General features: G+C 35.0%; 3 protein-coding genes across 3 annotated transcripts; 1 reads left to right on the forward strand and 2 right to left on the reverse strand.

The window, feature by feature from the left end:
* Positions 1–3,860: 3,860 nt before the first annotated feature.
* On the reverse strand, positions 3,861–5,635 carry LOC121777412 (berberine bridge enzyme-like 21). The gene has a single exon (XM_042174666.1). The coding sequence runs from the start codon at positions 5,583–5,585 to the stop codon at positions 3,987–3,989; it is 1,599 nt and encodes a 532-aa protein (XP_042030600.1). The 5' UTR covers positions 5,586–5,635; the 3' UTR covers positions 3,861–3,986.
* A 5,342-nt stretch (positions 5,636–10,977) lies between these two features.
* On the reverse strand, positions 10,978–12,564 carry LOC121777838 (berberine bridge enzyme-like 8). Its single transcript, XM_042175189.1, has one exon. It carries the CDS (start codon positions 12,562–12,564, stop codon positions 10,978–10,980), a length of 1,587 nt encoding a protein of 528 aa, XP_042031123.1.
* Positions 12,565–13,424: 860 nt separating this feature from the next.
* On the forward strand, positions 13,425–15,511 carry LOC121776258 (cannabidiolic acid synthase-like). Its single transcript, XM_042173419.1, has 2 exons — positions 13,425–14,135; positions 14,577–15,511. The coding sequence occupies exons 1-2, from the start codon at positions 13,425–13,427 to the stop codon at positions 15,465–15,467; spliced, it is 1,602 nt and encodes a 533-aa protein (XP_042029353.1). The 3' UTR covers positions 15,468–15,511.
* The last annotated feature ends 2,682 nt before the right edge of the window (positions 15,512–18,193 follow it).

An 18,193-nucleotide genomic window follows, 5' to 3' on the forward strand; every position in this document is an offset into this window, starting at 1 on the left:
GGAAATTGCAAGATTTTTTAGGCCATGTTTTAAGACACTATTTTCTTATAGTAGGAATCATGTTTCTTGCCTTCTAATATCATCTCATTTGTTGCTTCAAGGGTGTGCCTTAAAGGTAGTTAAAATGTCATGTTAATTGATTCTTTTTGGACTCATTTTGCCACATTAATATACTGGTAAAGTTTATTGATTTGGATTTGGAGTTTTAGAGAAAAAAAAAATTGATCATACAACTTTATTTTATGGGGAAACAATCATTAATTTTTGACTAAAATATATCTGGAATTTTTAATTATGGAGGGAATTTATGCATAATGTGTGAAGAATGTTAGCCATAGCATGTTACTTTTGGGCAACTAAATTTGTCCAAATACGGTAGTTATAGAAAATAGAAATTCTCTAAATGTAGATAAATGATTTTTTTTTTGTAATTTCATTGATAGACTTCTAAATAAGAGCATCTCCAGTGGGCGGATGTCCCACTCGGACATCCCAAAAACACCTCCTGCCACGTCACTAGGACTTCCCATCCCACTGCCACGTCACTAGGACATCCACTGCACAATCCGCCCTTCCCATCGCCCTTTCCACTAGGACTTCCCGCAATAAAAAAAATCACAATAATGTAATTACGTAAAAACGGAATTATAATTTTGACACGGAATACGGGAAAGCAAAATACGGGCAAAAATACATAGTCATAAAACATAAAAAAAACATAGTTAGAAAAAAAACAAAATACATATAGAGTTTTAAAAAAAAGTGGTGCGAATGAAAACAAAATACATATAGATTAACATAAGTGGTGCGAATGAAATGAAGTTCAACGAGCCGTATATATAGAGTTTTAAAAAAAAATTTAATTACCGGACGTCCGGGTCGGACGTCCGACCCACTCCACAATGGCGGACGTCCGCCCGCCCGTCGCCCGCACGTCCGAGGACACCCGACGTCCTCACGGGACGTCCGTATCCGACCTTCGACGCCACAATGGCGGACGTCCGACCGGACGTCCGCCAGACGTCCGCCATTGGAGATGCTCTAACACTCATTGTGAAAATAAGCTGATAACTGATGAGGAAAATATAGATTTCGGGTACATATACTCGTTATATTATCCATTAGAGATGCCGAATTAAAGAAAGTAATTTAAAATTGAAACGAAAAAATGGAATAAAAATATTGATATAATTAATTGATTGGCCCAAATGGAAATGTTGGGGTAATGGGTTGCTCGTGAATGCTCTGTACATTATCGCGTGCACACCACAAAGCCTCTAATACGAAGTGCCACAATTAAAGTTTATATATTAACCATAGTTATAAATTAGTAGTAGTTGAGAAAAGAGACCCATCCATTCTTATCGGAACGTAGGAGAGTCGATCATTGGCTTTGAGTATGGAACAACTTTTAATTTATTTCTCGGTCTATGGCTCTATCCTTCTAGGTGTCTATAATTGAACGAGTAGATTATTATTGGGTCCTACTGTAAAACAAGGGATACAACAATAATTTTTAAATATTATTGTTAATATAATTATATAAAATTTTAATAATTGTACTCTTAATTTTTATTTTATTCCTAAAATACAACTCACTATTGCACATATAATTGTGGCCCAATAACTAATTAAATCGTTAACCCATGCTTGATTTGTGAGCATGCACTTATAAGAAAAAATATATACTTCTCCCTATCTACTAAAAATAGAGTCTTTTGGAACGACACAAATTTTACTGTTAAATTGTCAAAATATTGTCAAAATATGAGAGAGAATGAGAAAGTAATTGATATGGTGTTAATTGATATTGAGCCACGCTTTGTTAGTAGTGTAATGTGTCATGAAAAGATTTCTAAAAATAGAAAGTGGACATAATTTATTTCAAGAATCTAAATACTCAAATGTGTGAAAACCCTGTATGAGATTGGGTGAAAACCATGACTACAACAACAGCAAAAGATTGCAGTGTGTGCACATTATTAATTTTGAGAATCTTAATACTCTAATGTGTTCATACAATGATATTTCAAGATAAGTTAACCCTAGGAATTATCAACACAATCAAATAGTAATAACACATGATTTGAGCATAAACCAATATCTAAACCAACTCAAGGTGTTTAAATCTTACACAATCATACCAAACACAATAATATACATGTTTAAATCATACTTATCTGCAACTACACACCACTAAATACTTTTCTAAACCACAATTAATATTGAGAAAAATACACATTTGCAAGAATCTAGAGATTTTTGCTGAAATTTAAGCCCACTTGTTTGAAAAATGAAATTTAAGTTGGTAGTGGAGTGGTTGTTTCTGCATTATCATGAATGATAAGCCATCCACTGCCGCAAAGTAGTTTCCTCAGATGAATCCCACTTAGTTGTATGCAATTCTTGTCATAGTTTAGTGCAAATTAAACTAGTGATGTAAAACAAAATTTCCATGTACTATAGTGGTAGGTATAGATATATATATATAGTGTAACCATTTATGCTAAACTCAAATTTAAAAAAATATCTTCTATATTATGCTTTTCTTACTCTTAAAATATGAAAAAGTTTTTGGTTTCGTTTTAGCGTAAACCTAAAATATGTATTTTTTACTTAAAAACTCAAAATAGAATTGGTTTTGAAGTACCATTAATTAGAGCTAATAGTCTACCTTATTTTAGGTTTGTGCGATTTATAACTCAAATAGTTGTATAGTTAATGAGTTGCCAATGATTTCTATTTATTTATTTGTATTTACAGGAGGGCTATTAGCCAAAAATTAAAGTTATTTAGCAATTCTCAGTAAATAGGGGCTTAGAGTGGTTGATTATATATAAGCTATTCTCAATAAACACATCTTGGTTATGCCTTTGGGCCTAATATGAGTCCATAAACCATTAATATTTAATGGATCGTATACTGGGTTTTCCTCAATATATTTATGGGCTTAATATCATATTGATGGTTTTGTATCCTATTTTGTTTGTGTATGCGATAAAAATAAAATAAATGTTTAAGAACATTGCTAATGTTTTTAATACTTTTCTTGGTAATTAGGCATTTCTAATACCTTTCTGCAGTTTCAGTTGTAATTAAGATTATTTAAGAATATTATATTAATAGGAAAACCTAGGAATTAGGATGCACGTATGAGGGACATAAAATTCCATGACATTTGGCCTTTTAGATATACTCGACTTTGGACAACTCTATCTCTCTCCCAAATGGAGTACCTATACCCTCCACTTTACATCTGATCAATATATTATTTGGTTAAGATCTCTTAAATGCTTGATTTCATGAACTTTGATGTTATTGTGTATTGTGTTTACTAACGAGTGTGTGTATCAAAGTGATTTATATAAGGAATAGTTGGCATGCTTAACGGGAAGATTTGTGTTTTAGCACTAGGGTTTTTTACATGTCACTTCCATGATCCTCTTCTCCATTGGGACGCCCTGATGCAGGTCGTCGCATCTATCTTTGCCATCACCCTCTTCATTTTTTGGAAGGCCTTATTTGCGCAACAGAAACATCGGATTAGGCATGATGATAGATGTCAGCAACAACATTCATTATGTCTGATCCCATGAATTTTTGTTTTCGATTCCGTCACTAGATTTAACCTTTGCAACTAATAATATCTTTGTCCTTAATCTCATATGTATATATACACACACACATAATAATGATAATAAGAATAATATTTGTGCAGTTAGAGCAGTTTGACAAAATAGTAGCCCAACTATTATGCTCCACACACTCGTATATTAATGTCTACAACTACAAAATAATGATAAAAAGTTATTTCATCCAACTAATAAATCAAGATCAAAGTGTTCACCACCACAAGAAAATCGAGAAAGCCAAAAAAAAAGATAGCTAATAAATATCCGAATTCATTAAAATTTCATAAACTAAAATAAATAGAAATTATAAATAAGTACAAAAATCTGTATGACGACGTATCCAAATTTACCCCTCTATTTCCCTCCTTTCCTCCCTCCACGAAAGGGCAAAACCGGAATACTCTGCTCATTCCTGAAAAAGTTATCCGGATCAACCGCCGTCTTCACCTTCACCAGCCTATCAAAATTCCCCTTGAAATACTTCACGCCGTAAACTTTTCCGTCACCGTAACTGTTCTCGCCGTTATCCGTCGTCCCAATGTCCAAATCCCTGTAGTTCAGATACGCCTCCCTCGGATTCTCCGAAACGTACGGCGCCATGAATCCGTACATCTCCCTTATCTGCTCCACGTAGTCCTTGTCCGCCGCCTCTCCTTCCTCGTCCCAATTCACCGAATACTGAATCTTGAATTTATTCCCCGCGCGGTGTGGAAACGGCGTCGAAGATTCCGGAATCTCCGCCATTCTCCCGCCGTACGGATTGAACACTAACCCCACTTTCCCAATTTCCACTATTTTGTTGAAAATTTTCCCCAAATCGGAAATTGAAATTGTTTTCTTCACGTAGTCCGATTTCCGTTTCAAGAAGTTGACGGAATCCGGCGATCTATTTAAAAGTACAGATGGAGATGTTTTGTTGTCGAAATTCCCCCAAAACAGGACTGATTCAATCCATGATATTTCCCGGCAATCAGACTTTTTAAGCCCGAGTTTCGGGAATTGCGAATCCGTTATCGGGAGAAGCTCGTCGGCCCGGCCGAGGTAAAGCCCGATAAACGTCGCGCGGACGCTCCGTTTCTTGTTCCGGGTGACCGGCTGCAGAAGCGCCCGGACGAAAAGGTCGTCTTCAGTCGTGTCAGCGAAATCCTGATACTGGCTGAAGACGTCCGTCGCGTTGTCCGCCTCGTATTTCTCGAGGCGAAAAACGGTCACTGTGGCCGGGACTGGGACCAGCTTTATTTTGTAGCTGATGATTACGCCGAAGCTGGCTCCGCCCCCGCCGCGGATGGCCCAGAACAGATCCTCGCCCATGGAGGATCGGTTCACAATTCGGCCGTCCGCGACGGCGATCTTGGCGTCGACCATGTGGTCGACGCTGAGGCCGTGCTTCCGCATCAGGGTGCCGTACCCGGCGCCGCTGATGTGGCCTCCGGTGGCGACGGTTGGGCAGACGCCGCCGGGGAAGGCGCGGACGGGGCTCTGCGCCGAGATCCTGTAGTAGAGTTCTCCGAGGTAGGCGCCGGCGCCAACCCAGGCAGAGTCGGCGGCAGCGTCGACCTCGACGGAGCGGAAGTTGAACATGTCGAGGACGACGAAGGGGGTCGCGGAGACGTAGGAGAGGCCCTCGTAGTCGTGGCCGCCGCTGCGGATTTTGAGGAGGACGTTGAGGCGCTTGGCGCAGGAGACGGCGGCGGCGACCTGGAGGGCGGAGGTGGGGGTGATGATGGTGGTGGGTTTGGGGGTGGAGGAGAGGTTGAAGCGGCGGTTGCGGATGTAGGATTGGAGGAGGGTGGGGAATAAGGGGCTGTTTGGGGAGTAGAGGGTGGTGGTTATTTCGGATTGGGGGATTTTGGTGTCGGAGAAGCATTGGGCAAACGAGTCGTAGACATCTTGGGCGGAAGTGTGGGTGATGGTGAGAGTTAGGAGGATTATTGAGAGGGAAAATCTATTCATTTTAGGGAAGAGAGAGAGAGAGGTGCTCTTTTGCAGTGTGGTGAAAGATTAGTTTGGACGCACCTATATATTTATTGGTGATGGATTTAGGTAGAGAGGGAATAAAAGGAAGGATATGATTGGGGTGGATTCGGCTAATTCTCACCTTATGCAATTAAAATAATTTCATAACTTAATCATAAATGAATAATCATATGAGTTGTAGTCATCTCATTTAACTAAAATAATCTCACAACTTAATCGTAGATAAATTATCATATAATAATATGTCGTAGCAACTAGCAACCAAATAACACCTTATAGTAATAGTATATGGCATGGTGCATAAAAATTTAATAGGAAAAATATGAAAAATATATTATCTCTGTCTCATTGAAATACGCATTATTTCTTTTTTCGCTCATTGCTTACAAATAATCTACTGTATTTATGGAAATATTTTTTCATTCTCTCTTATTTTACCAACTATTCATTAAAATTTATATCATTCCAAATAATTTATTTTTATGAGACAGAAGTAATATTATTTTTACTGTATGCAATATAATGTAATATCCTCTTTTGACTTTGTGTTTTAAAATCATGAAGAAATCTAAGTGAAAAATTAATGCAACAGAAATGATAAAATGAGACATCGCATATGAAGGAAGCATTAGTTAAAGTTGAATACTCCATATCGGAGTGTAGGAGAAATACATATCGAAAAAAAGTAGTGGACCATGTTATAAAAAAATGAGGGAAGATTAAGTATAATTTCTTGCAACTTTAGCACATTGGATTTTGTGTTTTTGTTGTTTTACCAAAATGTAGACATGTTAATCAGTATGTAGGATTTCAGTGGAAAATTATTTGGTGTTAGTTAACGACAGGGTTAAATATCTATAAATTACTGGTTTTGAGAAGATAATTAAACTTTATAATATCTAATATGTTATATTACGATATTTGCCTTTACTAATTGAGTGACTATAGCGACTAATCATAGGGGATTAACAGTATGATTTGATGGATAATTGCATGATTGGAGGCACTAATTTCCGTGGTGGACTTGTGCACCCACTTTACTTAATTTCCATGTGAGGTTTTGACGATTTCTACGTGTGGAAAATATGTACGGAGAAGGATATATTAAATTGGTCTACGATGATGCACAGTTTAATTGATAATGGTGTCGTTCGATTGACATTAGTCATTATCAAAGATAATGGTGTCGTTTGGCTGACATTAGTCATTATCAAATGGTTATCTATCTATTATTAATATATTATTAAGTGGTTATCTATCTAGGGTTAAGTTACGAGATTCAATCCCATAAATTAAATACTCTCTTCGTCCATTCGAAGTCGGTTTGACTTTTCTGCACTTGTTTTATAAAAATGATTATAAATAATTAAAGTGGAGAAATGATAAAGTAAGAGAGAATAATGCAGAGAATAGTCCCTTAATATTTAATTTGAAATATAATCTTGTTAATCGAATAATCCGAAGATGCTTTATTTCTATCTAATAGATTGTGAAAAAAATAGGAAACCGTTATGATAAAAAGATAGATAAGAAAATGTTTTAAGAGTAAAGATAAATTAACAAAAATTGTACATACAAAAAGCCCCTTCTTTTTAAAACGGTTTTTATTTAAACCGGTTTTCTTATTAACTATTATTTCTTCAGTTAATTACCCTTTTGTTATATTTGTAAAATTAAATCACTATTAAATTACATAGACTATACATTATGGAAAATTTGAAAATATGGAAGATCACTAACAACAAAAAATATGAAAGTAGTAATGCATCAGGTTTGCTCAACCATTTTAATCCTATCTACTTGGTGTTCTTATATAGCGTGGAATCATATTAGGTTCCAATTGTTTCTTATTCTTAGATTGCACTCAAACAACTTTAAAATTATATGTATATATTATTATTCAATTTTTATAAATTAATTTTTTACAGAAATTTATGAAGAAACAAAATTATTTTTTATTATAAATTTATGAAAAGAATGAAACATAAAATAAATAATTTCCCACTTGTTAACATTAAAATTTACAAAATGATAAAATATAACAAAAGCAAACAAATGAAAACAAAACAAAGTTACTTTTAATTTAAAATAATTTCGTATGTAAATTTACACGAAAAAATATAAGTTAAAAAGAGAAAATGGTTATCCCAGACTCCAAGTCTCCAACATGACTTGTGCTATTACATTACTATAATTATGTTAATTCTAATTTATAGGAATAATATAGTAAAGACTACAAAAGGTTGCAAATGCCTATATTTATTTTGTGTAATGCTAGTATTAAGAAATAAAGTATGCATATATATACTCATTTTATACTTTAGAATTTAAGAATTAATTAAAATAATTGGATTCAAACGACTATAATAACTCTAAGATTTTAATTATATACACATGTAGTAGTAATTTTTATAACTTAGAATTTAAAGATAATTTAATAATGAAATAATTGGATGCGAATGGCTATAATTATTTTGTAATTCGTTGAATGATAACACTAAGAAATTAATTATATACGTATGTAATCGTTTTTGTAACTTAGAATTGTAAAGATGATTTAATAATAAAATAATGAGATGCGAATTGGTATTACTATTTTTTATTTCATTGGAGGATAACACTAAAAAATTAATCATATATGCGTATAGTCATTTTTATAATTTATAATTTTAAGAATTATTTAATAATAAAATAATTAGATGTGAATGACTATAATTATTTCTTTGGATGACAACACTGAGAAATTATTGTATACACATGTAGTTATTTTATAGTTTAGAATTTTAAAGATTGTTTATTAAAAAAATAATTGAATGAGAACGACTACGATTATTTAGTTCGATGATAACAATAAGAAATTAATTATATACACCTGATGTTACTTTTATTAACTTATAATTTTAAAGATAATTTTAAAGATGAAATAATTAGATGTGAATGACTATTATTATTTTTTAATTGGATGATAACACTATGAAAATAATTAAATATGTATATAGTCATTTATAACTTGATGATTTTAAGAATTATATAATAATAAAATAATCTGATTTGAATGACTATAATTGTTTCTTGGATGATAACACTAAGAATATATTACAATAGTCAATTTTATATTTTAGAATCATAAAGATTATTGATTAATAATATATAATGGACATGAACCATTATGATTATTTAGTTAGATGATAACAATAAGATTTTAGTTATATATACTTGTAGCCATTTTTATAACTTAGATATTTAAAGATGATTCAATAATGAAATAATTGTAAGTGAATGGCTATTATTATTTTATATTTTATTAGATGATAATATTAAAAAAGCAATTATATACGTAGGTAGTCATTTTATAACTTAGAATTATAAAGTTGATTTATTGATAAAATAATGAAATGTGAAAGTTAGTTTAAAAGATAATTTAGTTTGTATGGGGGAGTTTAAATTTAGAGGAAATGGAATGAAGAAATATCCTTTTTCTTGTTAATGGAAGAAGAAATTGTGCAGCCAATATTATCTACCTAATTGAATAGATCGATTCAACAGAATTGATTACAAACTATGCAATTGATTATGTAGTAAATCAATTCCTAAATATATAAACGTTGATGCAGGAAAACGCTTTCCTAAATTATTATAGGAGGGTAATTATGTAATACATCAAATTAATTAATAATTATAATTTAATTTTATATGTAAAATACCTAAAATGTCCAACTTTGTACATACAATTTTGTTAATTTATCACTACCCATGTTTTAAATCATTTGATCATAAAGCTAATCTTAACTACTAAAAGGATCATACATTTAATATTGTGATTCAAGTCAAAACTGTTTATTAGCAAACACAAGCTCAAAAATTGATACAGTATAATAATTCATGCATATTAATCAAATTATAAGTTTAAAATAATTTGCTGGTTATATCCGTTCGGTCAATTAAATTATAAAATAATACTTATCAACCGATTTTTAAAATATTCTCTCTCTGAGAAAAAAAAAACTTATTCATGGTTCAATTGGTAGGTAATGGAATTAATTAGGGGAAGATTCAACAATTCCAAAGTCAAACAAACCTTATATAGTTATTTTATGTTTGACTTGGTCTCTTCCAAATTATGTGTCCTAAAATTGCGCTATATCTTAGTCGCGTAAATGTCTACGCCGCATATTAAACTTTGGACATTTTGAAAATTGAAAATTATTATTCTACTGAGTTTGTCGTTATATGCATTTTCTAGATGATATAGATGAAAAGTATTTAAAAAAAAATGAAAAGTATTATATATGAAGATGAAATGTAATGTTTGAAAAGTCCCTGTTGTGAGTTATGAGTTGTGACATTGACCCTTTATAACATTTGGCATTTCATTTTTCGTGTATATAAAAACATTGAAATATCTTCAGAGATAAAGAAGAGCTATTAATAGGTTCATAAGTTGTGGGCTGTTGCATTATGGAATGACTTAATTGATAGAGCCACGAAAAAATATCAGTAAATTATTAAATGGGTGATTTGATTCTGATTGTTAGCAATCCAAAATTTCGACACTAACTTGTCTTCATGATTTACTCACGTGATACTATCGAAAGTTAAATAAAACGATTTCATATTTTAGACAAAGGAACTTCGCCGTATTATAACTAAATTAAATGATTTTTTGTCGATTTATGGTTTATTTTAAGAGATAATGGGATGGAAGAGAAAAAAAGAGAAACGAGGAATGTGATATAAGGAAGTACAACAAATGAAATTATTGAATTTAGTACAATACGATGTTTAAGCTACTTACAATGTACGTCATTTTGGCTGAATTTCGATAGTGTCACGTAAGTAAGTCGTCAAGCCTTGTCAGTAAAATTTTGATTGCAAATCAATAGGTTGATAATTTATAAACATATTTTTTAAGTTGACAAGTAAAATCAATAGTTTGATTTGTAAAATTAGAATTTAATGAAAGTTTATAAATTTACAAGAAAATACCCATGGTATAAACATTTCAAGGATTTAATATAAAAATTCACTTTCTTATGTTCATGTCTATAGATTTATTAGTCAAGTAAGTTTATATTAGAATTTATTATTAATTAAATTCATTGAAAAATTTTAATTATGAGAAATAAAGTTCAAAATCTTGACCCAACTTTTGTAATGTTGAGACTTGAGAAAGGTCATCCAATTTAATTATAGGCCCAATAGCCATTATAGGTTGTGGTTATTACTAGCAAAAATATTATACGGAGTAAGCAATAGTACAATGTTAGAAGAGCTAATGGACCAAACCATCAATTTATTTTAAAACCTATAGACTAAACGATAACATTTAATCAACTAAGTTGCATTTTATCGTAAAATTATCTAATTTCTATTTGGGTGAAACTGGAATGCTTTGCTCGTTTCTGAACAAATTATCGGGATCAACAATTGTCTTGATCTTCACCAATCTATAGAAATTTTCCTTGAAATATTTTAGCCCATAGACCTTTCCCTGCTCATAGCTATCTAGACCTCCATCATTGATTCCGATGTCCAGATCTCTATAGTTCAAAAACGCCTCCCTAGGCGATGCTGACACGTATGGCGACATATAATCAAATAGCTGGCGTGTCAAATTCACGTATTGATTCGCCGCCACCTCGCCGCCTTCTTCCCAGTTCGTCGCATACTGTAGCTTCGCAATGTTGCCGGCTCTGTGAGGGAAAGGCTTCGCCCACGACGGAATCTCCGCCATTCTACCGCCGTAGGGGTTGAACACCAACTCCGGAGCTTGCAATTCCACCATTTTCCTTAATATGAGCTCAACTTCTGGCTTTGGAATCGGCTTCTTTAAGTAATCCGATTTCCTTTTTAGGTAATCGACTTTTGGGGGTTTTCGATTCAGAAGAGCAGTCGCCGGAGTTCCCGGCTTAAAACTACTCCAAAATAGCACTGATTCGATCCAGCTCATTTCCAGACAATCTGTCTCTTTCAATTCCAATTCAGGAATTTTCTGGTGCATAAGGGAAAGTAATTCCCCTGATGCACCAAGGAACATTGCGACGAATCTAGCCCGATTCGTCGCGACGTTCGAGACGTTCACAATGTCCAGGCTCATCCTGATAAAAAGCTGCGGCGGCAGTTCTGTCGCCGCAGCCTCTACGTAACGGTAAACGAGGTTCGTCAGATTCTCGTTAAACAACCGTTGGATTCTAAAAACCGTTACTTTCGGCGGGACCGGGACGAGCTCGATTTTATACGACACCACGACGCCGAAGCTATACCCTCCGCCGCCGGTGATCGCCCAGAACAGATCCTCGCCCATGGCCTCCCGGTCGAGGAGGCGTCCTCCGGCGTCAACGAGCCTCGCGTCAACGATGTTGTCGACCGAGAGGCCGTGCGCGCGGATCATGTTCCCGTAGCCGCCCCCGCCGAAGTGGCCGCCGACGCCGACCCGGGGGCAGACTCCGGCGGGGAAGCCGAGGGCCGCGCTCTTCTCAGCGATGGCGTAGTAGACCTCGCCGAGGATCGCGCCGGCCTCGACCCACGCCGTTCCGGCGTCGGCGTCGACGTCGACGGCCCGGAGATTGAACAAATCTAGTATGAAAAAATCGGAGAAATCGGAGCGGTAGGAGAGGCCCTCGTAGTCATGGCCGCCGCTGCGGATTTTGATTTGGAGGCCGTGGGATTTGGCGCAGACGACGGCGGCCTGAATGTGGGAGATTTGGAGAGCGGTGAGGATGAATTGGGGCTTTGGAGTGGCGGAGGAATTGAAGCGGAGGTTGTTGAGGTAGTTTTGGAGGAGGGAGGAAAAGGAGGAGTTGTTTGGACTGTAGAGAACTGCAGAGGTCGGACTGGAGGGGTCGGAGTGGTCGTCCAGGCACCGGAGGAAAGACTGGTCAACTGTTGAGGCTGATGAGAGAGAAAATAGGAGAGCTAAGAAGATGAGTTGGATTGTTTTTATTGAACTTTCCATTTTTATTGTTTCTCTGTAAATTGGAGTGAGTTGGATTTGCAGTATAAATTGAGACGATGAATTTAGATAGTATCGACAGGCTGATTGATCATTGATATTAGCTCTTCTTGTATTTTTCAAATAATAAATTAAAATTTTTTTCCTAACTTTTATAACTTTAATGAAAGTTGAAAACTAAAAATAATTAACAAATTTCGGGCTAATCCTATTGAATTTTGAGCTATTCGGTTTACGGTCATTTAGATAGTGATCATTTTTCAGGTCATAAAATTTCTAATTCTAGTATTATTAAATTGTCGGACTATATAGAGTTTTAGACCAATCCATAAAATTTGGCACAGATAGAACATCGAAGGAGATCATCCCCTACCACCTTATCTTTTCAAATTTTCACAATTATAAAGTATTTAAATATATTCAAATTTAATGTAAATTATTATATAAAACTCCTAACAATAATTTCAAGAACCTAATTTTTTTTGCATAGTTCAAAACATTTTCCTACTACTCTTTTATTAAAAAAAGTACAAACTTTTTCAAAAATTAATATGCCCTTTAGACACCAGCTCAAAATTTGTAACAACTTTAGTTAATTCTATAAATTGCTAGGTCTTTGAATAACTTTTGTTTTTTTGTCTTTATACGCGAACAAGGATAAATCTTTTCCCGTATATACCTAAGAATTAGATAATTTAATTTGACCAAATCATTTGTTGCCGGAAAACAATATATTAAACCTCTTTTACTTATTCAAACTTGCCCTATTAGTTTAATAAAGTTTTCATGTAATGTTTTGCATATTTTCTATCTATAAAAAGAAAAAGAAAAGAAAACAAAGAACACAAACTCATCTCAACACCATGAAAACTCCAACCTTTTCTTTGATTCTTCTTCTCATCTTCTCGTCCTCATCGGCAGCTTCTGCCGCCGGTGACTTCCTACATTGTCTGTCTGAGAAACTCGACAACTACTCGTCAATTTCCAACATTGTTTACACCACAAGCAATTCATCATACACTTCCATCTTGGAATATTCCATCTACAACCTCAGATTCGATACGGAATCCACACCGAAGCCGCATGCAATCATAACCCCAGAACACGAATCTCAGATCCCGCCTGTCATATACTGTGCCAAAACAGCTGGCCTCGAAGTCAGGACACGAAGTGGTGGCCATGACTTCGAAGGGCTATCTTATGTATCACGAGTCCCGTTTGTTGTCATTGATTTGATCAATCTCAGTGAAATCACAGTCGATGTTGGGTCAAAAACTGCGTGGGTCGAAGCTGGTGCCACCATCGGCTCGTTGTATTACAGAATCGCGGAGAAAAGTCCGATTCTTGGATTTCCGGCGGGTGTTTGCCTAACACTCGGTGTCGGAGGCCACTTCAGTGGAGGAGGCTATGGCTATATGCTTAGAAAGAATGGCTTGGCTGCTGATCATGTGATCGATGCAAGAATAGTCGACGTCAATGGTAGAATTCTAGACAGAGGATCAATGGGCGAAGATCTGTTCTGGGCCATCAGAGGAGGTGGCGCTGCCAGCTTTGGTGTAGTTGTTGCCTGGAAGGTACTATTCAAAATTCGTCCAAATATGCTGTTGAGTTAGTTATATTTGTTTTAGTCCACAATAAGAGACTTGCTCTGATATGAGATTCCATTCTAAAATCAATTACTGCATCTCTCTTATAAAAGATATCTTAATCATAGCATGAGACATGATTTTAGAAGATTTTGTTTAGTGTGTTAACTGCACAAATAAAATATTTATAAATATATTAATATGAGAGTGAAAAAGTAACAGAAGTAATAATTATGACGGGATAAAATTTAGTTGGATATATTAACGTTGATTTAGATTTATTTAAAATGAAACTGTAATAATATGTATGAGACAAACTAAAAATGCATTAGAGTACATATAAATAGAATTGCCCATAAAACTTATATAGTCGTTGAAATTATGTCTTTTACACTATTGAAATATATGTTTTGAAATTGATATAAACAGGTACGATTAGTGAATGTACCTGAAAAAGTCACCATATTCTCGGTAGCCAGAACGTTAGAACAAAACGCAACTCAACTCATCCACCGCTGGCAATACGTCGCTCCCAACATCGACGACAATTTGTCAATGGGAATCATGATATCCCGGTCGAGCACCATACAAAACGGAACCACTCCGACCATCCGCGCCTCCTTCTCCGGGCTCTTCCTCGGAGACGCCGAAAAATTGCTGCCGCTGATGCAGCAAAGTTTCCCGGAGCTCGGCCTAATGCGAGAAAACTGCACCGAGACGAGCTGGATCAAATCCACCGTCGCCTTCGCCGGAAACCCCATCCAAACACCGCTGCAAATCCTGCTCAACAGAACTCAGCCCCAAAAAGGATTCTCCAAACAGAAATCAAACTATGTGAAGGAACCAATTCCTCAACAGGGCTTTGAAGGATTATTGGAAGAATTCTTCAAAGCAGAGGAAGCTACGAGAGGTTTATTGATCCTCGTTCCTTATGGCGGGAAAATGGCGGAGATCTCCGAATCCGCCATTCCTTTTCCTCATAGAGGCGGGAACCTGTACATGATCTCTCATCGTATCGGTTGGGAGGAAGAAAATGCTCGGGATTCGGAGAGGTACGTAGGCTGGTCGAGGCGGCTTGAGGACTACATGACTCCTTACGTTTCGAGTAATCCGAGGGAAGCGTATCTCAACTACAGAGATCTCGACCTTGGAGTTAACAACGTTGTGGGGGAGACGAGCTACGAGCAAGCAAGTGTTTGGGGCAAGAGATATTTCAAGGACAATTTTGATCGTCTTGTTCGGGTGAAAACCATGGTTGATCCGGGGAATTTCTTCAGAAACGAACAGAGCATTCCGCCGTTGCATTCCAAGTGGAAATGAGGGGATTGAGAAATCAATTTTTGTGGATTGTGCTTGATTATGAATAAGGCCTTGTTAAATTTGTGTTGTATTATCTTTTGTTGGTGTAATATACTGTATAACTTTGATGATATAATGAAATTGTTATTTTTTTATCCGCTTTTCTCCACCGAGTTAAATAATTTCTTAAAAACCGCGACAGTTAAATATGAGACATTTATTAGGAATTCGGAGGGAGTAACTTTTAATAGGGACTTTTCGCTCATTAGAAAAGATAACAATGAGATTTTGATTTGAAGGATTTTGAGATCTATTATTCGACATAATATATTGGCCAAATTTATAAGTTTTGATCAATATCAGAATTTTTTAAAAATATTAATTATATCTGTATAATTTTAATTGTGGTGGAGTATATTTTAATTGTCTAAGTGGAAAAAAATTCTAGCTAGACACATATATAAAAACTAAAGATTTGGCTAACTAGGTACTAGGTGTATCAAATAATAATCAGCCAAATGTTTTGTTTCTATCACACACATCGGCATACCTTTTCTAAATTTGAGATTATATGCGACAATGAATAAAAATGTTATAAATCGACTATTTTTAAAATTTGCAAAGTTGACTAAAATGGATCATCTATGGTTATTTTATTTTTTTGGCAATTTACTCCAATTTAATTATTAATGCGGCCAGATAATTAAGTAACTGCCATGTTGAAATTAATAATGGTCTTAGACGTTAGAACATGGGAATTAAAAAAAAAAAAATTTTAATCCATAATTTAATGAATTTGACTTGGATTAGTTGGTTTAGGTTTCCATCAATGTTTTTTAATTGGCTGAAGTTCAATTGATATTGTGAATGACATTAATGACGGTAGAAAGTTGAAACCCATACTTTAAAATGCATATTTGTATATAGTTCAAAAATATGAAATTTAAGTTTGAAAAATATGAATTATAAATTTATAATTATTAGACTATCCTCAAATCCAAATCAATAAGACAAATGAAAAAAAAACCAAAATTATGATATAACGAAATTAACTATAAATCGACCAAAGTTTGAAAATTTTCTGGCAATTATTTGAAAATAAAAGACAAAATTAGTGGTAATGCAATATTGAAAGAGTTTGTCAACTTGCATGTGATTACCAGAAGAAAATAATTGAGAAAAGAAAGGCATCTAAACAGGAAATGTTTTAATAAATAAAAATAATGATGATAAATAATAGTAATTGCTCCCCACATGTGAACACCCACCTGTATATAGATAGTGTCGCAATCTGAGCTCACAGCCAAGAACCTAAATGCCAAACCATATCGCTGCCAACCCGCTTTTGACAACATTTTCAAATTCAAGAAGTCACAGCAGATCTTGTAAGTGAGGCATAGAGTTGTTGGAGCCATTTCTGGGCATGGGCAATCAGCCATCATAAAAAGCTCACTCCAAATCAAAACTGGAGATACCCCATGTGCAGCTTGCTTAATTGCTTGGCCAATCTTCCCCGAGCCCAGGTGAACCGAGGCCCTCTAAACCCCATGTCACCTAAACTGTAATAAAAAATAATTTTTTGAAATAATGCACACACACTCGATCTAGAAGATGAGCTCCCTTGTTTCTCATCACTATTCAACATTGCGTTAAAGTCCCCAGCCAGAACCCATTGTTGGCAATTGAAACTAGAAAAATAACATATAACTGTCCCACATCGAAAAACTGAAACTAGTATATAAATCCATGGGCCACTCCTCCTATCACCGATTGGTTTTAGGATGGAACCCATGGATTTCTATCATGGTATCAGAGCGGGTCGCCTACTGTGGGTCAAATTTAACTAACCCATCAGTATATCTGGGCTAAAACCGAAAAAATGACTGACCCAACAGTATATTTGGGCTTAAAATTTGGGCCAGTGGTCCAACCAATCAAAAAAAAAATTAGGCCAGTTGTCCAATCGATCAGAAAAAAGGTCCAACCCCTCCAAGTTCACCTTGAAGGGTTTGAAGGAGGGTGTTGGCAATTGAAACTAGAAAAATAACATGTAACTGTCCCACATCGAAAAACTGAAATTAGTATATAAATCCATGGGCCACTCCTCCTATCACCAATTGGTTTTAGGATGGAACCCATGGATTTCTATCACCCATGGCTCACTTACCGTCTCTGCGATCAGCCCAAGATACTTCCAAGGCACACGACGACAAGCTAGTTGCGGGCTGCCATACACAAACGTGACAAACATCGAGCTCGGGTTGTGTCCTCTTTTCACTCTACAATGAATAAATTGCCGATGATTGTAAACTACTTCTACGGAGAGAAAGTATTTCCAGCAAATCCAAATTCCTCTGGAATAACCAGCAACTTCCACTCGATGTGAGTAAGGGAATCAATGTAAATGATAACATGATGAGATTAAATATTTGAGTTCAACAGTTCCTTTGTTATTACAATTATAGTATTTATTATGTATAATATTAAGAGACTATAATTCGGATAAAATTTTGAATTCAATCGGGAGCCACATTTTATATGCTAATTGACCAAATCTAAACCGATGAATTTTAAGATCTAATACACACATGCCATTTTTGTGTTTTTATAGCTAATCGAATCTGTATTAATTGAAAAGAGAATTTGTATATATTGTAAAAGATAAGTTCTGTTTAATTCAACACATATATGTATATTGTTGAACGTAGATTTGTATATTGTTTTAAACATATTTATAATTTATTTTA

The sequence above is a fragment of the Salvia splendens genome, chromosome 18, assembly GCF_004379255.2.
Source record: "Salvia splendens isolate huo1 chromosome 18, SspV2, whole genome shotgun sequence".
In the NCBI taxonomy this organism is placed as follows: Eukaryota; Viridiplantae; Streptophyta; class Magnoliopsida; order Lamiales; family Lamiaceae; genus Salvia; species Salvia splendens.

Coding starts and splice junctions, on each gene's coding strand:
- LOC121777412 (XM_042174666.1), bottom strand. CDS start 5,585: ATGAATAGATTTTCCCTCTCAATAATCCTCCTAACTCTCACCATCACC.
- LOC121777838 (XM_042175189.1), bottom strand. CDS start 12,564: ATGGAAAGTTCAATAAAAACAATCCAACTCATCTTCTTAGCTCTCCTA.
- LOC121776258 (XM_042173419.1), top strand. CDS start 13,425: ATGAAAACTCCAACCTTTTCTTTGATTCTTCTTCTCATCTTCTCGTCC. Junction 14,136..14,576: donor GTGTAGTTGTTGCCTGGAAG/GTACTATTCAAA, acceptor TGATATAAACAG/GTACGATTAGTGAATGTACC.